The 24,965-nt window shown below is 42.6% G+C and overlaps 1 protein-coding gene across 2 annotated transcripts in view; it reads left to right on the top strand.

The window, feature by feature from the left end:
* The window catches only part of PDSS2 (decaprenyl diphosphate synthase subunit 2), a 259,962-nt gene that overhangs the window by 229,434 nt on the left and 5,563 nt on the right, over positions 1-24,965 (top strand). Inside the window, exons 7-8 of one of the 2 annotated variants that reach the window (XM_059401141.1) lie at positions 4,383-4,415; positions 20,831-21,739. In XM_059401141.1, the coding sequence (XP_059257124.1) occupies positions 4,383-4,415; positions 20,831-20,911 (114 nt within the window). In that variant the 3' untranslated portion in view covers positions 20,912-21,739. Of the gene's footprint in view, positions 1-4,382; positions 4,416-20,830; positions 21,740-24,965 lie in introns of those variants that run through there. The other variant, XM_059401140.1, reaches the window with a different exon arrangement.

Here is a 24,965-nt window from a genome sequence, read left to right as displayed (position 1 = left end):
TATCAACAGCTAAAGTCTGTTCAGGTTGTAATGGCTGTGGTAATCGTGCTGTCATTTTATGTAGGCTTCTAATCTCTCAGCTTTCAAAACATTTAAGAGCTGATATTGAACAGATGTGGATTACATACATGGTGTTTCTCCGCTGCCATCTCTAGCAAAGTGTATCTCTACTGGGTAAGGGGTTGGTAGCAAAGCTAGCTATGCAAAATAAAATAGAGAGTTTGAAAATAGCTTGTGATTGATAAAGCACAAGTATCTCAAAGTAATAGAATTCTCTAAGATAATTTGTTTATAATCCAAGTAGGGAAACAATGGTTTTACAAAAATTTCTGATAGGACCCTCTAGTGTTCTTATCTATGAACACTATCTTATCAGGTTCTTCCCACCTGAAGGAACAGCTGTTGGTTTTGGTTTGGGTTTTGGGTTTGGTTTTGGTTTCGGTTTTGGTTTTATGAGTCAAACTGGAAAGCGACCTCATACCTCCAAAAGGAGAAGTCCACCTGGAGTCATCATAAATTAAGTGGTTTCTCCCTCACTCCTTACCTAACAGCCTCAAGATACAAAAGCTCCTCCACTTCCTAGCCTTCAACAAAGACCATTTTCAACACTTTTAACATACCTGTTGCGTTAAACACTGGAAGATAAGGATGTTGAAAGACGCAGAATGTTAAGCTGGTTAGAATGGGAACAAAATTGAAAGTAGTAAGGAAATGGCCAATTTGTTGTGGGAATGAGTTTGTTGGACAGTAGAAACAATTATTTCTGTGGAGCTCCCCGTTCGTGCATCCTTTGAAAAGTGCTGTGGTGGAAGAATCGTACTAATCAGCAAGAGACAAAGGAAAAGATGAACAATTGAAAAGGTGGAAAGCTTGTGACCACAGGCTCGGTCTCAATGTCAGATATCTCTTAACCTAAAATGAATGCAAGAGACAGCAGGGAGTTTGAGAACTTAAAGACTAAGCAAATTGTGAAATGCTTTTGCTAAAATTTTGGTCACAAGCCATGGATTATTCCTTGGATCAAAGCCTGTTCATGTTTGCGCACTAACGAAGTTTAGTAGCTGCGCTGAACGGACGTGCTGAAGGCTCCCTAACGAACTGTGGGTATTAGAGTGGAGAAAGAGGGATTTTGAGTGTAGACAGAGCTATTCTGGAAAAAAATGTCCACAGACACACAAACAAGTAAATGTAAAATATCTGAGCAAGTGGCTCAGGTCATGATCCCAAGGTCCTGGGATTGAGCCCTGCATCGGGCTCTCTGCTCGGCAGGGAGCCTGCTTCCCCCATCTCTCTGCCTGCCTCTCTGCCTACTTGTGATCTCTGTCAAATAAATAAATAAAATCTTTTTTAAAAAATGGAAAATAAAAAATAAAAGAGCTGAGCAAAAGGAAGAATAAGCCTAGTTTTCACAGTTCTCCAAGAACTAACTCCTATTCCTTGTGGTATAATGCATCTCAGGACTAAGTTCAAACTCTTCCTGATTCACTGAAAATCTAGATCCCTAAAAAATTTGAAGAGCAGATTGAAAACCCTGAATTCTTCATTATAATACATTGGTTGCAGAAAACTTTTGTTTCATAGAAAACATTCAAGTCACAATTTTAACTTAGAGTGGTTTGTGTTGGTGCCAGTGGCTACTACCTGAGCAGTGTCTTCTTCTAAGTTACTTATTAAAGAAAATAAGAAAGAAAACGCAGGCATCTTTGCATAACATTTTTTAAAGAATTCTAAAGAAGCAAGAAGAGTCAAGACGAATGTTATATAAAATCTTTTCTCTCAAGTAGTAATTTGACTTAGGAACAAAATGGTCTCAAGACCTAACCTGTTTGCAAATCAAACAGTTCTTACTCTGAGGTAGCAGGAGTTTTATTCTGAAGTCTACAAAAATGAGCTGACAGATCAACAAAGATTAATACACTGATTGCTATGTTAGGAAATTTATATAATATATTTGAGTGTATGTGTTAATTTTAAATTTTTAATAACTAAAATATTTTTAAATAAAGTCTGACCCCATTTAAAATGTCTTTTTTTTTTTTTTAAGATTTATTTTAGGGGCACCTAAGTGGCTTAGTTGTTGAGCATCTGCCTTCGGATCGGATCATGATCCCAGGGTCCTGGGATCAAGCCCCATGTCAGGCTCCTTGCTCAGCAGGAAGCCTGCTTCCACTCCCACTCGCCCTGCTGTGTTCCCTCTCTCGCTGTGTCTCTCTCTGTCAAATAAATAAATAAAATCTTTAAAAAAAAAAGATTTTATTTTAGAGAGAGAGATAGTGAGAGGATGTGGGAGGCAGGCAGAAGGAGAGAGAGAATCCCAGGCACACCCCGTGCTGAGCGTGGATCCCAATGAGGGGGTTTGCGCGAACTCACGGACCCAGGATCATGACCTGAGTCAAAATCAAGAGTGAAATGACTAACTGAGCCACCCAACCACCCCTATGTTGTTTTCAATTCAATCTTTCTTCTCTCTAACCTCTGGGTGGCTGGGGGGTGGAGGGGGGGTCTTTCAACATAATACAACGTAATAAAAAGTATGCCAAGGGAAGTGGAGGAGACACTGGCCCCACAGATTACTTATTTTTATATAGGAGGAAACATGTTACAGGGGAACCATCTGATAATCACCACCTTAAACAAGTGATCAAATTCATAGCTTTACTAAAAGTGGGACCGCCTAACATTTTGTGCCTCCTGAATTGATACAGTATTAAGTCTGTAATATTTTGTATAAAGTACTCATGGCAGAAACATTTAAACAAGCTTTTTTGGACCTAGCTTTCAGTTTGCAAGCAAAACAGGGACAAGTTAAATGACAGTGAAAAAATAATATGGCAAATCAAAAAAGTCAGATTTTCAGAGTGCCTGGCTGACTCAGCCAGTGGAACATGCAATTCTTGATCTCGGCATCGTGGATCTGAGCCCCACATTGGGTGTAGACATTAAAATCAAGGGGCGCCTGGGTGACTCAGTTGTTAAGCGTCTACTTTTGGCTCAGGTCATGATCCCGGGATCCTGGGATCAAGCCCCATATCTGGCTCCCTCCTCAGGGGGGAGTCTGCTTCTCCCTCTCCCACTCCCCCTGCCTGGGTTCCTGCTTTCACTGTCTCTCTCTGTGTCAAATAAATAAAATCTTTAAAAAATAAGAATAAAATAAATATTTTAAAAGTCAATGATTTTCATGAAAAAATTAATAGTTTTTATTTTTACTTCTTGAAAAATGAGAAGGGTCTAGTCTAGATTTAAAAGACTAACCTCTGGGCACCTGGGTGGCTCAGAGGGTTAAGCCTCTGCCTTCGGCTCAGGTCATGATCTCAGGGTCCTGGGATCGAGTCCCACATCGGGCTCTCTGCTCAGCAGGGAGCCTGCTTCCTCCTCTCTCTCTGCCTGCCTCTCTACCTGCTTGTGATCTCTGTCTGTCAAATAAATAAATAAAATCTTTAAAAAAAAAAAAAAAAAGACTAACCTCTGAGGGGCGCCTGGGTGGCTCAGTCAGGTAAGTGACTACCTTCCGCTCGGGTCATGATCCCAGGGTCTTGGGATCAAGCCCCGTGTCAGGCTCCCTGCTCAGCAGGCAGTCTGCTTTCCCCTCTCCCTCTGCCTGCTGCTCTGCCTTCTTGTACTCTCTATCTGTCAAATAAATAAATAAAATCTTTTTTTTAAATGAAAAAAAAAAAAAAAGAAGACTAACCTCGGGGCACCTGGGTGGCTGAGTGGGTTAAAGTCTCTGCCTTTGGCTCGGGTCATGATCCCAGGATTCTAGGATCGAGCCCCGCATCGGGCTCTCTGCTCAGCAGGGAGCCTGCTTCCTCCCCTCTCTCTGCCTGCTTCTCTGCCTACTTGTGATCTCTGTCTGTCAAATAAATAAATAAAATCTTAAAAAAAAAAAAAAAGACTAACCTCTGAGATACAAAAACTATGTGCAGTGTGTAAATCTTGATTAATCCTGGTTGGGGAGGGGAAGCTATAAAAGATATTCTTGGAACAATAGGAGAAATTTGAATATGGATTGCATCTCAAATAATATGGAATTATTGTTAGTTTTTAACATTGGGTAGCAGTCATGTGGTCATGTCTGAGACGTTCTGTGCTTACAAGACGTGCTGAAGCGTGGCGGGGCGAAGAGTCATGATGTCCGCCGCTGCCATGTCTAGATAGAGTATATACGTGTGCTTCCTCTTCCGTTCTTTCAACTTTTCAGTGTGTTTAAAAGTGCTCTGTGTATAGTTGTATAGAGATACAACTATGTAGATGTATAAAGAGATACATGGTAGGGAGCCAAGGGGGAGAGTGTCAACCTTTATTCTTGGAGAAGTACAAGTTATAGAAGCACTAAATAATTTTTAAAGAACTAACAAATTAATTTCCCCATCTTTCTACTCTAGGCCCGAGAGAAAGGAAGATTAGACTATGCTAAGGTAAGTAGATTTTATACATACTGTATAGTTTCATTCATTCCAGTCTGGTGTGTGGTTTTTGTTTATATTTGAAAGGTCAGAAGAGAATCATCCCTTTCAAAGTTGAGGGATGTTCCCTGTTAAATAACAGGCATCCGCAGGTAAGTGTCCTTACCCGGTGCTTACTTCATTCATCTAGACCTTGGTGGTGTGGAGACTACAGTAGTAAGCCAGATGAAGTGTTTACTTTTGGGACATTTACAGTCCAGTGTGGGAGATAGATAACTAATAAACAACTAAATGGATACATCATATACAGTCATGTTCTGGCAAGTGCAATGAGGAAAAACAAAGTGGAGAAGATCACTCACCATTGCTAGAAAGATGCCTTTGGCATCTTTGACTTTTTAGCGCCATTAGATAATACGTGAGAAGGACCACACAGAGCCAACTTAGACTCCTAAAGGTAGTAGTTTTCACATCGTCTCTGGAGCTTTTGAAAACACATGGCTAAGTGCAGCATCACACCCTTGTTCACCAAGATCAAAATCCCCTGGTGGAGAGAGCAAGGCAGGGGGAGGGAGGAAGTATTTGAAAAAAGGCTCCACAGATAGTTCCGACACGCAGCCTTGGCAGTGCACCAGTTCAAGCCTCTGAACACACTTGGGTCACGTTCTGTGTCCCCCCAGGGACAAATGGAACATTGTAGCGGGAGCGTGGGACGCATACAGCTGCTTGGCCAAAGGAACATGCTAATCGTCTGGTCTAGGCAGTAATCAGGAGTCTCCCGGGTGTAAGCACACCTGCATTCGGAGACAAGGAGGAAGAAATACGAGCTGTAAGGGCAAGCAGTGGGACAGCTGAAACCCACCGTGATCTCTCGGGGCTTATCCAGAACCTCGTGCTCTCCTGACGGCCCACGGGGTGTCCACTTATGGCTCCGTGCCTTTGCTCTCTTTTCCTTGACTGAGGTACAGTCCCTCCTTCTCTCTCTCACACAAACTTTTGCTTCCTTTCTGAAAAACTAGATAAGAGCACCTCTAAACTGAGGGCCTCCATACGCATCACTCTTCATAGATGTCTACTTGAGCCTTAATGTACCCGAACTCGGGCCATGGACATGTCCTCCTGGGTCTCCCACAGGCATCTTAAAGTGAACTCACCATCTTGCGTGACATCTCTGGTCCTTTTTTTTTTTTTTTTTTAAGTTTTGTTTATTTAAGTAATCTCTACACCCAGTGTGGGTTTCAAACTCATGACCCAAGATCAAAAGTTGCATGCTTTTGTAATTGAGCCAGTCAGGTAGTCTTAGAAATACCTTATTTTTTAGAGAAGTTTTAGGTTCACAGCAAAATTGGGCAGAAAGTATCAAGAGGTACCATATCCCCTGACCCTACACACACATGGCCTCCCCTATTATCAGTAATCTGCAGGACAGTGACATATTTGTTAGAGAAGCTACATCAACCTATCGTCAGTACCCAAAGTCCATGGTGTACATCAGTGTCCACTCATGTTGTATCTCTTGGCCTTTTAACTTATTCTCTCTCCTGATGTTGGCCCTGTTATCCTACCAGTCAACCCTGTGAGAATCTTAGACGTGCCCTTGACATCTCCTACTCCCTCACTCCCAGGTTCTTTACCAAGTCACGCCATTTTGGTGTCCTGTGTTGTCTTAAATCCAACCCCCCCACCTTGATCTGTCTTCCATTATTTACATTGAGTTTCTGACTGGAAAACCTACTGACTGGTCTTCGTGACTTTGTCACCGCAAGTCCATTACTAGCCGGAATGTCTATCTAAATCATAAACCTGATTTATGGAAACCTGTCATTGGCTCATGTCGTTTATAATGCAAATTCAAAGCTGCCAGATGATTTCACCCCCTAGAGGGACTCTCCAGCGTCATCTCTTCCCACTCTGTGCTCCAGCAGCACCGGATCACACGAAACATACTGTTTCTGTTTTCTATGCCTTGAAGTGTCCCCTCTGCTTGAAATGCCCTTCCCACTTTATCAGCTACCCCGGTTCTTTATGTAAGGTTTCAGTTAGGATCATCTCCTACAGGTGGTCCTTCCTGGTTCCCCAGGCTGGATCAAGTGCTTTCCTTCATTCTTTAATACACCATGCATCTCTCAGGCCATTCCTCTAATATTATGATGCCCCATTTATGGGACCGACCACACACTATGAGCTCTCTGAGGGCAGGGATAGTGTCTTACTTGTCTTGCTGGTTAGCCTCGCGTTTGGCACATGGTAAACAGTGAGTGACTGAATGGGGGAGCAAGGCATAGAGGGAATGGATGAATGTAGAAAATAGAAGAGTAAGAAAAGAGAAGACGCATGAAGTTAGTTTCAGGAGAAAATCTGGTATAGGGTTCTTTTATCTTGGAGAGGAAGGATGCTTTTGATGAACATGGATATAAACAGGGCTAAAAAGATTGTTGGGGGAGGTGCCCGGGTGGCTCAAACAGTAAAGCGTCCACCTTCCGCTCAGGTCACTATCCCAGGGATCGATCCCTGGGATCGAGCCCCACATCAGGCTCCCTGCTTGGCGGGAAGCCTGCTTCCTCCTCTCCCACTCCCCCTGCTTGTGTTCCCTCTCTCGCTGTGTCTGCCTCTATCAAATAAATAAATAAAACCTTAAAAAAAAAATTGGGGAAGACTGTAATATATTATCTTAGAGATAAAGGCTGAGATTTTTCTGTGACAGTAAAAGAAAGGTAACCAAAAAAGTCAGGAAAAGTCTTGGCAATAGAGTGTTGATAATTCATGTTTATTCGTGACTCAGAGAACTCCCATAGGATTTTTTATTACAGAGGCACATAACAATTGAAGAGGTTAAGAGAAAGGAAAAAATAGGATGCACAGATAGAACACACCCCTGGGCCAAGCAGAGGCTCGGCCACCAACTCACTGCAAAATTTGATGATCACTTAACCTCTCTGGTCTTCCTTTGATTTCCTTCATAGAAAGCAAGCGGTTGAGATAAGTGCTGGTCAGCTCTTCGGGCCCATTCCAAATTCGAGAGGAGACATTCTTCTTGGTGGGGGGGAAGAGGAGGCGGGCATTCTTATCTTGTAGACCTGAGGTCCAGATTCATTCCCTCTTGCACTTTGTCCACCCAGCCACTATGTATTGGACAGTTAATATGTGCAAGTTGCCGTGCACCATGAGCAAGACTGATGCAGGCCTTGCCTTCAGATGCTTCCTCGACTCAGACCTCCCTATCTTTTTTTTTTTTTTTTAAGTTTTTATTTATTTATTTATTTGGCAGACAGAAATCACAAGTGGCGGGGCAAGGGGGAAGCAGACTCCCTGCTGAACAGAGAGCCCGATGCAGGGCTCAATCCCAGGACCCTGGGATCATGACCTGAGCCAAAGGCAGAGACTTTAACCCACTGAGGCACCCAGGTACCCCCCAGACCTCCCTATCTAAAGTAGCCACTCCCCAGGGACACCTGAGTAACTCCATCTTAGTTGAGATGGAGGTTAAGCATCTGCCTTTGGCTCAGGTCATAATCTCAGAGTCCTGGGATCGAGTCCCACATCGGGCTCCCTGTTTAGCGGTGAGTCTGCTTCTCCCTCTGCCTCTCGTCCCAGCTTGTGTTCTCACTCACCCTGTGTGCACTCTCTTGCTCTCTCTCTCTCTCTCAAATAAATAAATAATCTTTAAAAAATAATAATAGAGTAGCCACCCCCCCTTCTCTATTTTTTCTTAACATTTATAGTCATCTAAAATTATCATTTTCACTGAGTTGATTGTTTCTGCTTTTTTCTTTCGCTGAAACAACAGAGCTCTAAAGGCAGGGCCTAGCTCATGGTAACATCCTCTGCACCTAGCACAGGCTTCTATATAGGAGGGCTTGGCGAATGCATGCTTGTGAGTCGTGTTAGTGTTATTCTAGAAGGGCAGGAAGTTCTGGGAAGTCTGGAATAGAGTATTGTAGACTTCAGTGAACTATTTTAAGAGTACACTGACTATATAACACAGTCCATCTCAACGGTCAGTAGCCCTAAGGTTGCCTTCCGAAGTGCCTAATGACAATATTTCTCATGCTGGTAAACAGAGCCCAACCCTCTGGAATATGTGGCACAGTTCTGACACTTAAGGGCCGCGTACTTGATCTAGGCAATTAATCTAGATGTATCATCCTTACACAGACCGACACCCAAGTAACATGGGGAAAAAGAGATTATATCCATCCCTTCCACGTATGGGGGAGGTGCCTGCAGGGTGCAGTTTATGATACTGTCTCCGTGTACTGGACTGTGGGCCCATAGTAATACATATCATGACCCCAGGTCTCTTCCTCTCTGTTCGGCATGAGCATGGTGGTGCTCGTGCTGACCAACGGAGGCCCCATGCTTAGCAGCTCAGGGCTGCCCTTGTAGGGTTATCTGTAAAAACTACATCTGGAAAACTCAGCAGCCATTTCTGGAGATCATCATGAAATGTATTCATGCCTGGAAATTTTGTTAATTCCAAGTGGTATTTACCCCAAAACCAAATTTTATCTGAAAAATCCGATTTCGAGGACCATGGAAAATTATTTTGGCCGTGTGCTCTGCGGCCTCACCTGCCATCTCTCCAAATCTGTGGGTCTTAGCAGGGCGAGGAGGTGAAGGGAGAGATAGAAGGGTGGTCGTTTCCAAAGCATTTTCAGCAGAATCTTGAGACTGTCGCTTTCTGCAAAACTGTGGTCTGTACTCAGTCACTCAGATAAGAAATAGAAGTACTTTTTAATTGAGCGCCTGGTGCGATAGAGAGCGGAGATGAATGCTTTACACCCCCACAGTGCCTTTCAGCTTAAGATACCAAAGTACTCGACAACTATTCATTCATTACGTCTCGCCCCCCTCTATCAGGTGGTTAACACACTCATAGGCGCACTCTACCTATTGTAGAAACTCATCCACCTGGAGTCCGGGCAAGGACAGGGGCGGCTGTGTCACTGTAGAGCAATTCCACACAGTAGCTTCTAAAATAGAACAACAAGGAATGTCTTCCTTCCCTAGTTAAAACTGAGGAAGTTCTAGAAGACAGAATATAATTATCCGAAGTGAGTATGACCCAGAAAGCTAGTGCTAGCACTTGAGCTCATATGCACAATGCGATGGGGATCTTAATTACCGCAATGGGCGCAGCCCCTGGGGGGTGTATCTCAGATTCCATTCCCTGCTCCCTGGGCTTCCGGCCCCATGGTCCAGCTCGGCGAATTCAGTGTGGAGCTAGAGGAAAGAGTGCCACCTATTGAACTGTTAAGAATTCATGGGTGCTTGTTGGGACTGGTGGAGAAGCTTCTCGGACCCCACTCACGCTTGGTTTGCTATGGTAACATATATATGTCGAAAGAAAACGAATATGTTGACTCCTCTTGCTTAGAAAAACATCTACAAACGTCTGTGTATTTTCCCCAGCTGGAGCTGAGCGTATGCCTGCAGTTCAGCCCTACTGCTCCTCGAAACAAGCCTGCTGCTAAAAGACTGAGGCAGATGGTATTTTTACCACTTCAGGCAAAACATGGCACCTATGGTTCGGCTTTCTACAATTTTAATTTTTTAACACTTCCAAAATGGCTGCTTAAATCTCTCCAGCCTAGAGATGCAGACTTCTCTCCCAGTTTCTTTTTAAGAATTGCTGCAGATGGGGGCACCTGCGTGGCTCAGTGGGTTAAAGCCTCTGCCTTTGGCTCAGGTCAGGATCCCAGGGTCCTGGGATCGAGCCCTGCATCAGGCTCTCTGCTCAGTGGGGAGCCTGCTTCCCTCTCTCTCTCTGCCTGCCTCTCTGCCTACTTGCGATCTCTGTCAAATAAATAAATAAAATCTTTTTTAAAAAATAATAATTGCTGCAGATACCCAGGCAGAAATAAAGAGTACCTAGGTGGTCAAAATCAGACTCAGGCATGCGCTTTGCCGGCCACCGGCTCATTCCTTCACAAGACCCTGGACCAGGCCTTGAATTGAAGGGGGAGCTTCATTGACCTTCATGCTAATTTTGACACAAAGACTATAAATGGTTTATAGGAGCTTTCTTTACAGTCCTCTCTAGTCTTTTCCTGGGCAGTTCCTAATAATTTTCCCCACGATGCAGTACAGAAGAGAGAGTTGCTTTTTTCATGTCTTCCTCCTGAGGTTCGCTCTAAGCATAGAGTTGCTCAAGGTTAAGCACCGGGAAAAGAAAGATCTTGCAGGTGTTAATTCATTACGCATCCAGTTCTCGGTTGAACGTAAGAGAGAGATTATTTTTAAAGGAATGGGGTTTTGACGTGCCCTCCCTGCTGGGGTCTGTTCAGGGTTGCAGAGAAGCACGAGCTTCTGACTGTGTCCCAGCACACTCAGGCTCGGTGTCCAGAGCTGCTCTTCTCCCTCCCCGCCCTCAGAAGGCCTCGCACATTCTGTTTTATTATAAAACGCATTTGCATCGGGTACACATTAAAATTCTCCTCCCACCAGCAAACAGGGTTGTCCGCACACATTTGCATTTGCTCGCATATCATCACTTCCCTTCAAGAAGAAAAAAGAGACTTTCCTCTCGTGTCATGGTTCTCCTTTCCAAGGTTTGCCCCTGTTAGTCTTTTTTTTTCTTTTATTATCCATAAATTGCTTCCACCATTTTGCTGCAGACTGAGTCCAAAATTCTACTTTTTTGAAGCTTGAGTATAGAAAATTTTCTGTAAATATTATTGTCCTTTCTTTACTGACAAAGCCAGACTTTTTTTTTTCCTTTTTTTTTTTTTTTTTTTTGGCAGACGGTTTTTGCCTGCTCGTTCTCTCTCATAACCCTAGCTAACTGGCTCTGAGAATTTTTCACATTGGCACATTGAGAGACCAGATGTTACTGTGTTTTCTCTTCCGCATACCCCTTTCTTGGGCAGATGCTGCTTCTCCTACCCTGGGACTTCACATTAGCTCCTTTGGTAGAGTGGTCCATACGGCATCATTGGATGGACTAAACCTCTCGTTTCCTCTAACCTCCTGAAGTTGTCTTTACATTTAGGATTTCTGTTTTCGTGGTAACAACAGACACTGTATAGAAGCATGGTCATTTTCTCCCATCTTTTCCCATAAAGGACTTGTAGTCCAATTAAATGAGGTGTTTATCATAGTGTTTAATTAAGAAAATCCAAATACCATGATGATATGGGTGCAGCTATGTAAAATTTTGATAAAGACTGGAAGAAAGCATTAAAAATATAAATATGGGCATTAAGGTGATAACACTTCAGCATGTTTTAAAATAAATACATTTTCTTTTTTTTTTTTTTTTAAATAAGGCTTTATTTATTTATTTGACAGAGAGAGACACAGCAAGAGAGGGAACATAGCAGAGGGAGTGGGAGAGGGAGAATCAGTCTCCCTGCAGGGCAGGGAGCCCAATGCCAGGCTCTATCCCATGACCTTGGGATCATGACCTGAGCCTAAAACAGATACTTAACAGCTGAGCCACCCAGGTGCCCCGAATAAATACATTTTCTTTTTAAGATTTCTGGTTTTGAAATGTGGACTCACATATGATTTAGAATTTTGACCTGAGCTGCGGGGAATTGACAAGTAACTTGCCTGAAATCATGTGTTTAGTGACATAACCAGAATTTAATTTTAGACTCCTAAAAAATTGCATGTCTGCTTCTGTGGCAATAGGCAGAAATACATGGTTGGAAAATGTCATTTTTGTACACTGCGAGTTTCTGTGCTAGACCGCCTGGAGTGGTTGAAGTGATGGAAGACAATTGAGGAAAACAGAAAGCTAGCACTGAGCAGGCCTTGAGGGTGTTGATCTGATGACTTAACCACCCCACAGGGATAGGTGCTACAAGGGACTGCCAAGACTGCCATCTGAAAGCTTGAAACCCCACCTCCACCCCTTGTTTCCTTAAAAACCAGATAAAAAGGAATGCCTGGGTGGTTCCGTCTGCTAAGCATCTGCCTTTGGCTCAGGTCATGATCTCAGGGTCCTGGGAATGAGTCCCACATCAGGCTCCCTGTTCAGCAGAGAGCCAGCTTCTCCCTTTGCCCCTCCTCCTGCTTGTGTTTTCTCACTCTCTTAAGTAAATGATTTTAAAAAATAAAATAAATTCTAGGGGCACCTGGGTGGTTCCGTCAGTTACACAAGTCCCACTGTTGGTCTCAGCTCAGACCTTGATCTCAGGGTCATGAGTTCAAAGCCCCATATTGGGCTCCATATACCATATTTAGTATCTTGAACCAGAGTCATGCCTTACTATGAACCCTCAAGTCTTTTTGCAAAACAGTTGCTCTTTGGACGTGCATTCATCTCTAGTCATCAAGCTAGTTTTTTCCTCCTTAAGTCTCTGAGTATGTTATTTTGCATTTATCCCCAGTGACTATCATCTTGCTTTGATGATCTATTCCTCTAATTTCTTAATGTTATTTTAAAATTAGATTCTTGTTCTCTGAGGTGTTAACAATCCCACACACCTCAGTGGCATCAAGTCAAGATTATGACTTGATGGTCATAATCTCTGTTCCCCTGTGGATCATGAATAATATTATTAAATTCTATCAATAATAAGCCTCTTTGTGACATCATAAAATGTGCCATTCTCTCCATTGTTAACCCCAATTCTATTGATATTATTTGAATTCAATTCTCTACATAGTTGCAGATCTTTTTTTTTCCCTTCAGATCGTATATTCCTAGCTCACTGATCTCGGGTTTCTAATTTTATATGTAAACTGAGAAATTAGTTCACAATAATAATATTTAGTGGGACAGTCTCTCTCAATCTTAAAATTACCATTTTGAATTGCTGACATCTAAAAAATTACATAGCTACATAATATCTGTCATTCATCAGGAAGCTACGGCCGACTTAGATTGTTGGTGAAGACCAGTTTTTAGTTGTAAGCCTGGAATCGTGTCCAGTTTTGCTCACCACTGTACTCTGAGGGCCTAACACAGTGCCTGGCACACATACTGGGTACCAGATAAATATTTGTTGGATTAGAATAGAATAGAATAGAATGAGTGAATAACCCAAGATAAACCAAATGTTTGTGCCTCGATTCTGTTCTTTTCATTCGTGAGGCGTATTTGGCTCTGCCTTTGTTCTTTTTCCCTCCGAAGTATATCTGCAATGAGATGGTTACATCCTCTATGCTTTGCACTCCCTGGGTTGAAACAAAGATTCACTTGGGGTAACCTTTTGAATCGTAGTCTAGAAAGCGAACTAAAAATGCCCTCCAGGCTGGTTCTGTGGGTGACTGCTCTGCACTGTGGGAGAGCTGGATTCAATTACTGCTCCCAGTTAGTGGCCTCAGGAGCCACCTGTGCACAGGATGTGCCTATATGCCTTTATGTGGAGGATAGAGCCTTCTGTCCCCTAGAGGAGCCTGTTTCGTCCATTGAAACTGTTTTAAGTAGATCGAAGGAAATACCATTCCCTTTCCTTGGCTAAAAACAGCGGCAAGGCACGGGCTTTCCAAAATTAACGTTCTTGAAGAGAAAGAAAAGGGAGGCACCCCCATGTAGACCCCGAATGTGGTTTCAGTAAGTAACAGGTCTTTGTCATTACCTAGATTGATACTTCCAAACTCAGACACTCATTTACAGCCTGGTTTTATACAGATTTGAAGGTTTTTGTGATTTCAGCATGATCGGTATCAGAAAGCTATAATCTGTTTCGTTGGCACATGTGAAGCCATTCCCCCACATTCCCCCATCAGGAAGAGCTGAACTGCCTTTCCTGAAATGGCAAGGTGGCAGTGCCACCTCCTTTTTCAAACAGAATTACTGAGATAACGGTAGAGATTACAAACACTGCAGCATTGGCTAGTGATGCGTAAGATGCTACTTAAGCTTTTGGGCAAGTGGATCCTGTCTCTTTCCCACAAATCTTTGACTTGCTGGCTTGATGAAAGATCTTATCTATTCACCAGATCATAATGAAGCCAGAGGTGGACCGCGAAAAGACAGATTCCTGCATAGTGCAATGGTGCCCCCTGTAGAAGGTCTCCCAGTCCTAGGTCTGAGGAAGTTATACTCACCTTTATCTTGGATTCAGCTAAAAAGACTTGTGTGCTCCTCTTTAAAAAGGTTGTAGGCCTTTCTACGTGCTTTGATCTCTGTGCGATGCCTACCCTAGTACACGTCTCTCATTGTGCACTCTGCTCAAGACACAAAACACTTTGATCAGATGGCTCTATCGAATTCTATCTTTGAATCCCTTCGTTTTATGGGGAAGAGATCAAATAACCTCACAATGTCCACACCGTTACTATCTCACAGAGTCATGATTCTGTCCAGGTTCGCTGACTCCACAGGATCTACTCTTTACCACCATACTGCTTCTCAGAGGGCTTAGACCTACTACGAAACAAGCAAGGGAGAATTTGAATGCAGGCTCTGGTTTTATAAACATCTGGGAGGCGTGATGCCTCACTCTATAATCCAACATTGTTCTTGTCTCAGAAATAGGGATTTTCTAGTAAATGACTGTATTACGATTTATGTTTGCTGATCTAGTGCAATAATTATTGGGATTTTTTTTTTAATTGGCAAGCATTCTTCACTCTTCAAAGAAAGGTTTATGGATATAAACATTTAAAATGACTTCTCATTACCATTCTCTTGAGGGAGGCAAGGATCTATGTTAACAAATACACCTTCCATAACTCTGTATTGTAGAGATCTCCTTCTGGAAGAAGTGTTCATCCCACAGGTATGAAAATAATTACATGGCACAGACAGTAACTTCTTTACCCCGTATGCTGGTTCCTGCATTCCCCCAGTCTGATGTAACCTGCCTGCAAGATAATGTCACCATTGTAACTCTCGGTAGATAGTTTTTCTGTTGTTGGACATGGACGTTAGTGATGGAAGTCTTAAATATGTTTTAAGCTCATGTTGTATCAGGATACTTGTTAGGATGTTAGAAATCTAGGGTCCTGTAGACAGCAGTGGTAGTGATGATAGTTTTGAGGCAAGTGATCCCCAGTTACCAGCATCCAAATGCTAAAGTAGACGAAAAATTGAGACATAAGGAGGAGTTAAGAAATGGATACATAAGAAATGTATGCACGTAGTTTATGTGTTCCACAAATAACCCCCAGGACTGTCACATACCTACATGACGTGATTGCTCTCATCCCACAATATTCTTTTTAATTAAATAACCAGCATAATATTCGTCATGAGATTACAGAGTTCCTTTAAAAAGCTACAGGCAAAGAGTGGCTCGTTGCGGCAGTCTATAACCTATATGTTTTGCTTTTTGAATTTCAATGTGTATAATTAAGCTCCTCTTTGGAATATAATACTAAAAATAAAAATTTATTTTTGAATCAGAATACAGATAAATCTGAGATTATTTATAAATAGTTCAATTTTCCTTCAGAAGGCATGATTGCTCTCCTATGCAATTTAAGCCTCAATTTAATATAATTCCATATTACTAACCTCAAATTCCAGTGAAATGCCAATGGAAGTTTATAAACTAAGAATTAAATTCTACATTGTAGTCCATCTGAGTGCCTGGGTGGCTCAGTTGCTTAAGCGTCTGACTCTTGGTTTTGGCTCAGGCCATCTCAGGGTGGTGGGATCAAGGCCCATGTAAGGCTCTGCACTCAAGGGGGAGTTGGCTTGAGAGCCTTACTCCCTGTCCTGCCCACACTACCAGCCCATGCACACACTCTCTCTCAAATAAAATAAATCTTTTAAAAATAAATAAATAAATTGCACATTTTCGTCCATTTAATTACATTTTGGAATCAGGTACATCGGCTCCTACCCTGAGCTATGTACAAGTTGAACTGTCTTTCTTAAGGAGCAAGCACTACTTTTTTTAAATTTTTTTTTAAGATTTTATTTTTATTTATTTGAGAGAGAGTGAGCATACAAGTCAGGGGAGGGGCAGAGGGAGAGGGAGAAGCAGAGCAGGCTCCCTGATGAGCAGGGAGCCCAACATAGGGCTTGATCCCAGGTTCCCGGGATCATGACCTGAGCTGAAGGCAGACGTCCAATCGACTGAGCCCCCTGGGCGCCCTGAGAAGGAAGCACTACCTTGCCTGAATTCTCTGTCAAGGAGTCAACAATTTAGGTCAGTTTTGAGTAGGTCAGTAAAATGTTTTTAGCTACATGAAAATACCTCTAAATACATGCATATGCATGTATATGTAGGGGTACTGAACTCTATACATATGTATATATGAATGTATGATTTTGGATTATTTGTACATATAATAGGGATGTATATATTCAGATATGATCATTTGTATGAAACGAGCTATTTGGTTATGAAGCTATTTGTGGATAGTAGTCCACAGCACAGACTCATAAATGTGCTCTGCTAAGACATGGTGTCGTGAATTGAGCTCTGAAACAAATCTCACTGGCCCACCTGGCCCACCCGGGACATCATCTTATTGCCACACATCATCTTATTTGTTCTTCTTAATCACTTCATGTGGTATGATACGATCTTTCCAATTTTACAGATGAGGGCTTAGAGAAGTTGCCTAGCCCAAGATCACACATGTCCAAGTCTACAGTTTTCCTACTAACGTTTGCTCATTGCCTCTCTACAGTTGTTTTTCATATTATGAAACAGCAGAAATGGATTAACCGGTCTTAGGAGGAGAACACCTTATCCCCTTATTGGATTAAAAAAGGTTCCTATGTGGCTTCATCTGGGGGTTTCTGTTCTGGTTCTTGAAAAACTGCCGTATATGGAAACAGCAGCATTTTGTCCCTCCCAGAGCAAACCTCTTCTCTTATCTCCCATCTCCACGGGGCTTCAGGTCCCAAGACTCAGCAAGGGAAAAGAAGAGCAGAGTAACAAATGCCGTGTGTGTCACACATGCTCATACAATTATACAAAATGATCTTAATTCTGCAAAAGAACACAAAGAACTTATTTTAAAAGTATTGTAAAGATTAATACATATTGCAGGAGTTTTCTGGACTATTTTGCAAAAGAAAAAATACTCTGATGTTTTATAAGAGAATGGAAAAATGTTAAAGTATGGGCTAAATTATATTTGTCAATTTGAACTCATTAGTTAGTCCTTTATTCAATGACTTTTTTGTCCCCAAGATTTATTTATTTAGAGAAAGAGAGAGTGACCGACCACAAGCAGGGGAGAAGCAAGGGAGGAAAGAATCCCCAAGCAGACACCCTACTGAGTGCAGAAACCCAGCCAGAGCCTGATCCCATGACCCCAAGATCATGACCCCAGCAAAATTAAGAGTTGGGCGCCCAATCAACTGAGCCACTCAGGTTCCCCATCCAATGACTTAAATGTAGTATGATGAGCCCTGTGATTGCTTTCATTTAATTTTTTTTGAGAGAGAGAGAGGGCATGTGCATGAGGTGAGGGGAGGGGCAGTAGGAGAGGGAAAGAGAGAATCCCAAGCAGGCTCCACAACCAGCACAGAGCCCAACACAGCGGCTCAATCTCACAACCCTGAGATCATGACCTGAGCGGAAATCAAGAGTCGGACGCTTAACCAATTGAGCCACCCAGGTGGCCCTCAAGATTGGTTTTTAAAAATAGTGAAAACGGGACGCCTGGATAGCTCTGTTGGTTAAGCAGCTGCCCTCAGCTCTGCTGTGATCCCAGGGTCTTGGGATCGAGTTCCATGTTGGGCTCCTCACTCACTGGGAAGCCTGCTTCTCCCTCTGCCTGCCGCTCCCCCTGCTTGTGTGCGCGCTCCCTCTCTTGCTCTCTCTCTCCCCACCCCCCGGCAAATAAATAAATAAATAATCTTTAAAAAAATAATGACGTATAGTGAAAATGACATGAGGTAATGATGTCCTGTGATTGTGTGAAACAGCAGGTACCATTACTGCAGTCAGACTCTTTGGTTGAGATTTTTGGTAAAAATAAGTTTTCAATATTAAGGAGTTAAGTAAAAATATGTTAGTTTTGTGACTTATAAAGTGGAGGTGATGATATCTGAGCCTTATTCAGGGCCTTAGTTTAAAAAAATAAAAAGTATGACCTGAAGATTATACCTAATCAATTAAAATATTTATGGCCTTTTTCTTAGCAGAAATGTGGAAATTTTCCATTTCCAGTTCTTACTGACATTTGTTTGGCAGCCATATGGCATTTTTAGTTATGGTTTTTTAAAAAATGTATATATTGTTATAGAGGCACGTGGTTAATATAACAATGGCTTCAATTTTCCATCATCTCTGTAAATAGAATTTTATCCAAAGCTATTTGACTTAATGTATTTCTTAAAAATCTATGATGTAGCGGCGCCTGGGTGGCTCAGTGGGTTAAAGCCTCTGCCTTCGGCTCAGGTCATGATCCCAGGGTCCCGCATCGGGCTCTCTGCTCAGCAGGCAGCCTGCTTCCCTCCCCTCTCTCTGCCTGCCTCTGTGCCTGCTTGTAATCTCTGCCTGTCAAATAAATAAATAAAATCTTAAAAAAAAAAAATCTATGATGTATATTGAAAAAATTTGCCCTTGGGGCACAGGTTTGCAAAGGACATTATTGACATAGATAGGTGTTCTCTTCCAGATGAAATTGATATGCCTCCCAGTGCACATACGAGTGAAAGGAAAAGCATTATACCATGCTGCTTAAAAGCAAGAAGTATTTGGATCTTGACTCCAGCACTTATCTTCCATGTTACCTTGAGCAAGTTAACTCTTATCTAAGTTTGTTCATCAGTAAAATAAGAATAATGTTAGTAGCTACCTCATAGGGCTGTTGTAAAGATTGAAGATAAGTATGTCTTAGTGCTGGGCACACATAAGTACTGTGAGGTTGTCTTTGTTGTTATTGCTAGTATTGTTATGATTATGGGCTATTTTAATATTGGGAATTGTATCATTCTTGTCCTTTGGCACATGAATTCATGTGCTCGAGGAAGGAACTAAAAATTCTCTTATTTCGGGGTGCCTGGGTGGCTCAGTGAGTTAAAGCCTCTGCCTTCGGCTCAGGTCAGGATCCCAGGGTCCTGGGATTGAGCTCCGCATCGGGCTCTCGGCTCATCAGGGAGCCTGCTTCCTCCTCTCTCTCTGCCTGCCTCTCTGCCTACTTGTGATCTCTGTCAAATAAATAAATAAAATCTTTTTTTTAAAAATTCTCTTATTTCTGTCCCCTTTCCTTTGCTGAAATAAGATATTTAGTTAAATCAGTAGATTTTCTTTCTGTAGACTCTTGCAGATAATCTGCTGTTCTGAGGAAAAACGAATGTTTCTTAGGTGGTTTGCAATTTGTTTGTTTATCATAATATGTTTATCATATTAGAGAAAAGTTTTAATTACAGCTTTTCCTTTTGTACCAAGTCTTGCCAATCAGAAGTTGGGAAGACCTTTCAATTGAAGTACTATCAGCTAGAATCTTGGAGTTGGATGGGACTTTGAAGGCTGCCTTGTTCCACCTCCCACATCTGCTAAGAATTTTATTCATAGGGATGCCTGAGGGGCTCAGTCAGTTGAGCATCTGTCTGCCTTGGGCTCAGGTCATGATCCCGGAATCCTGGGATCAAGCCCCACGTTGGGCTCCTTGCTCGGCAGGGAGCCTGCTTCCCCTCTGCTTGCCATTCTCCCTGCTGTGCTCTCTCAGTCTCTCTCTCTCCCCCTCTCTCTATCTCCCCCTGCCAAATAAATACATAAAATCTTAAGAAAAAAAAAAAAAAAAGAATTTTGTTCATCCCTTCTCTGATGTGATCATCTAGTTGCTGAGGACTTCCAAAAACAGGGGCTTCACAGCTGGTGAAAAATAATTATTCTCTTGTTAGACAACTCTAGTTGTTTGAAAGCTCTCTCTTACCTGCTGTTGAAGTCTGTTTCCCAGAAATTTCACCCTGTACCTCTTCGTCCTGTCTCCTGAAGCGTACAGAACAGGACTGTTCCATCTTCCATTTGATCACGTCAGGTGCTGGAAGATGGCTTTCATCTCCTCCTGTAATCCTTTCCTCCAGGTTAAACATTCCTTAGGTGCGTGTTTTCAAATACCTCTTCATCCTAATACTGGAGCCAGGCTACCCTGAATGCCCATCTTGATACGTGGCCATAGCACCCAGGACAGAGCATGGTTTTCTAACCACAAACTGACCATCAAACAGTACAGCCTGACCATTCCTGCCTGTGTTTTGGATATGTACTTCTGTTGATGCTGCCAAAGTTTGTGTTTGGGCTTTTGTTCTAAATTTTCTTGAATCTATATCACCGTCTTGGCTTATATAAAGAATGTGGTTAGCAAAGATTCTCACCACTTCTTTATGAGTCACTGTCAAACTGAGGTTCACACTTGTACAATGAATTTTTGGAACCTATAGAACCTGTAGAACTATACAATTATCCCTGTACATTGTATCTCGCGAGTCTCCGTCTTTTTTCAATATGTGAAAACCATTAAGATTTTGATGCTATCCATGTGTTAGCTTTCTCTCCTGGCTATATGACATCTGAAAATTAAAATCTAGTACATATTTCTTCTCCGTCTTCTTTCAGGTAATCCATGGAACTGTGATAAAGGAAAGAAACCAAATCGGGGTTGTTTTTTTGTTTTTCTTTTTTTTTATTGAAATATAGTTGACTGGGTGCCTGAGTGGCTTAGTTGGTTAAATGTCTGCCTTTGGCTCTGGTCGTGATCCCAGGTTCCTGGGATCGAGTCCCATGTTGAGCTCCCTGCTCAGCAAGGAGTGTGCTTCTCCCTTTCTCTCTCCCTCTGCTTGTGCTTTCTTTCTCTCTCAAATAAATTTTTTAAAAATCTTAAAAAAAAAAAAGAAAGAAAGAGGGGGCGCCTGTGTGGCTCCGTGGGTTAAGCCTCTGCCTTCGGCTCAGGTCATGATCTCAGGGTCCTGGGATCGAGCCCTGCATCGGGCTCTCTGCTCAAAAGGGAGCCTGGTTCCACCAGCGCCCCTCACCCCGCCCAGCCTGCTTCTCTGCCTACTTGTGATAGCTCTCTCTGTGTCAAATAAATAAATAAAATCTTTTAAAAAAAAGAATGAAAGGGGGCGCCTGGGTGGCTCAGTGGGTTAAAGCTTCTGCCTTCGGCTCAGGTCATGATCCTAGGGTCCTGGGATCGCGCCCTGCATCAGGCTCTCTGCTCAGCAGGAAGCCTGCTTCCTCCTCTCTCTGCCTGCCTCTCTGCCTATTTATTTGATCTCTGTCAAATAAATAAAATCTTTAAATATAATAAAATAAAACCCAAATATACTCTCTTTACTGCTTCTGAAGCTAACAGTGAGTGGCCATATCGAAAGAAAAATTAGAATATTTGGGGGCACCTGGGTGGCTCAGTGGGTTAAGCTGCTGCCGTCGGCTCAGGTCATGATCTCAGGGTCCTGGGATCGAGTCCCGTAAGGGGCTCTCTGCTCAGCAGGGAGCCTGCTTCCTCCTCTCTGTCTCTGCCTGCCTCTCTGCCTACTTGTGATCTCTCTCTCTCTGTCAAATAAATAAATAAATAAAATCTTTTTTAAAAAAAAAAGAATATTTTGTAATGATTTGCTCATTGTGACCCACCTGTCCTGGGGCTGCCATCAGCACTGACTTTTTTCCTAGAGGTCACAACCCATCTATTTGCTAACCTTTTTTAAAATTTTGCCATCATTGTGCGTAAATTCACTGGTCTTTGTTCCAGATGCACCTCTGTCCTCATCTTTTTCTTTTGTCCTGGGTTTGAAGACATTCGTCAGTTGAATCTCTCATCTCTGAGATTTCTTAGGTCTTTCAGTAGCTGGAAAGGACCATTTGTGTGCACTGGGAGCATGAAGAGGACCGAGGTAAGTGGATGCCGCTGTCAAGGTGCTCTAGACTGGAAACTGGGTTTCCAGAGTGAGGAGGAAGACGGAGAGGGGAAGTGCCGCCAGAGATATCAGGCAGAACGCGTGAGAAATCTGCTGGCGGGGAGCAGGCTCAGTGAGGGTGTCGTGCAGTAATTTGTCCAAAAGGGCAGTACTGTGTTCGGAATGGGAGTGGTGGTGGCCTTAAAATGCAGAGGATACCGGAAGCCAGACCTAAGGCAGGTTGGGAGCTGCCTCCTCCCTGACGACCTGTAACGGGCTGTTTCATCCTTAAAGTCCCCTCTTCATGGAATTTATTTTCATCTTTACAGTTTTTAATTCATGCCTTATTTCTGTTTCCTTTGTCTTCTCTTAATATTACGCCATCTTTGGGGACTATTTGAGAGCACTTGTCCTTCTTTGACATACTGCCGTGATATTTTCATGCCTCTTATTTTTGTCATCGTCTCCTTCCCCTGCGCACCCCCCATCAGTCTTCAGCAGATTCTGATGAGGTTGTTTCTGAACATTTTTCTGTGAGGAATGGCACTTTAAAAACATGTGTGACAAGTGTCCTGGTGATAATACAGACTTAGGGGTGGATTGCCACACAATTCTCACAGCTTTCTACCTCTCCTTTGTCAGCTCCTTCAAATCAGGGATAGCATCCGGTCTCCACAGTGCAGCTCTGTGCAGAACAGCTGCTCGGCCCAGGCTCAGCAATGGAGGAGGCAAAATGCTGCTCCTTTATACCTGGGCCTTTTCCAGTCTGAGCCCCAAGAGACCTTATTCTGTAGCTGTTTATTTTGGGCTCTTTTATAATTAATGATGACCATAGTTGAAATTTAGTTTTTTCAGAGGCTCTCATCCCCCTTGAACGATTTCCATTTATGATCGCTTGGAATCATGGCAGTCTTTTCACTAATTTTTAAATGTGCTTTCCTAATATATGGTCTGGGTGTCCAAAACCATGCGTGCTGGTCCTTTCTTTCCCTGAGTCTAGTACCAGGTTGGAGTCCTTTATCATTACGGCATGTTGGTTTCTGCCATCTTCTTAATCCCCGTTAGGGAAGCATGGTCCACTTCTCCACTCGATTAGGAGATGAGTGGTCTCTTTCCGTAACAGCATGGCTGCCATTTGTTAACTCTCCTCCTTATTCAAGTGTTTTCAACCATTACAAACAAACAAACAAACAAAACCCTTTAACATACTGCTTCGACTTCCCTAGTCTCTATTATCCAGTTCCTACAGAGCAAGGTCTACCCTAATTTCCAGCTGAGTTTCAGCATCCCCATTCTCTATGGCACTTTCTCTGTTTGGGCAAAGGAAAACTTGGGGTTCCTTCCAATTCTGTTCCAGTGCTATAGAGAGGAACAGCTCTGGATGTGCAGAAATGAAACCCGGGCCATTTCTCAGATTTGCTGTTGGCTCTTACCCCTCAGCCGATCTCATCCTAATTACCTTCTCCTGTAAAATGAGATGAGAAGATAAGACTGGGCTCGGGTTTCGACCAGGTCTGAAAGTCTTTCTTTGGTTTCATTGGAGAGAAGCAGTTGTCTCACCCACTTAAAGCTGCCTAGATCTCATGGCAGGGGCTTGTCTTGACTATTTAAGAGAATTTTTTTAACCAAATGGTTTTCAAAAGCATATGATGATTTCTCAAAAGGGTCTCATAAAAGCAACATTTATCACTGAAAAGGTGTTTAATAACACCTTTTAATAAATGTTAAATAATAATGCACTTAACTTTAAGTACTTTGCATCTTTTTCTCTCTGTGTTAATGTCTTTAATTGGATCCTCTAGCAAGGGATTTGGACTTAATTTATTGCAGGTGATGCTGCACTTACATAATTATTCAGTTGACTTAATTAGAGATTTAATTATATTAGTGCCCTAAAGTGCTATATCAGAGAAGTAAAAAACACAGACTGGTAATTCACCTTTTTGTATTTTTTTACATCACTCACCCTACAACTAAAAATGTTTTTCAAGCCATAAAGGCCAGAGGGCATGCCAGCCTCTTCTAGCCATATCCTAATAAGGAAAGTTCTGTCTGTGCATTTATTAAGGCTTTGCCCAGTCAAAATGCAGGTGAAAGCAAAAGTGGAAAGAATTTTTCCAATGGTGTGGTGAGCCTGGGTGGCTCAGATGGTTAAGCATCTGCCTTTTACCTCAGGTCCTGATCTCCACATCCTGGGATTGAGCCCAACATTGGGCTCCCAGCTCAGTAGGGAATCTGCTTCTCCCTCTCCCTCTGCCTCTCCCCCTGCTTTACCCTCTCTGTCTCTCTCTCAAATGAATAAATAAACCTTTAAAAAAAAAAAAGGGATTTTTCTAATTGTGGTCTTATCTCTTGCATCTCTTAGAACCAAAGTTGTAGGTCCAGTCCCTCAGCAGTCCTTTCAACCCCCTCCAGCTCTGCTGCCCTAGGGCAGCCCCCTAACAGGTGGTCCTCAGAGGAAGCAGCTGTGTTTGTATCTCCCACACCTACTACATACCCATGCCATACAGGTGCACAATACATGGTGGTCAAAACAGTATAAACCCTTGTGGTGCCTGGGTGGCTCAGGAGGTTAAGCCTCTGCCTTTGGCTCAGGTCATGATCTCGGGGTCCTGGAATTGAGCCCTGCATCGGGTTCTCTGCTCAGCGGGGAGCCTGCTTCCCCCCACTTTCTCTGCCTGCCTCTCTGCCTACTTGTGATCTGTCTGTCAAATAAATAAAATATTTTTTTAAAAGGTTCATTAATGTTGACTATAATATTTTTTTAAAAGTGTAAAACCAACCCAACTATTTTTTTTTAAGATTTTATTTTTTTATTTGAGAGATCACGAGCAGGGGTAAGAAGGGTAGAGGGAGAA

The sequence above is a fragment of the Mustela nigripes genome, chromosome 5 (assembly GCF_022355385.1).
Source record: "Mustela nigripes isolate SB6536 chromosome 5, MUSNIG.SB6536, whole genome shotgun sequence".
NCBI classification, from domain to species: domain Eukaryota; kingdom Metazoa; phylum Chordata; class Mammalia; order Carnivora; family Mustelidae; genus Mustela; species Mustela nigripes.
Note: the sequence above shows the minus strand (reverse complement) of the source record. Positions and strands in the feature narration are given on the sequence as shown.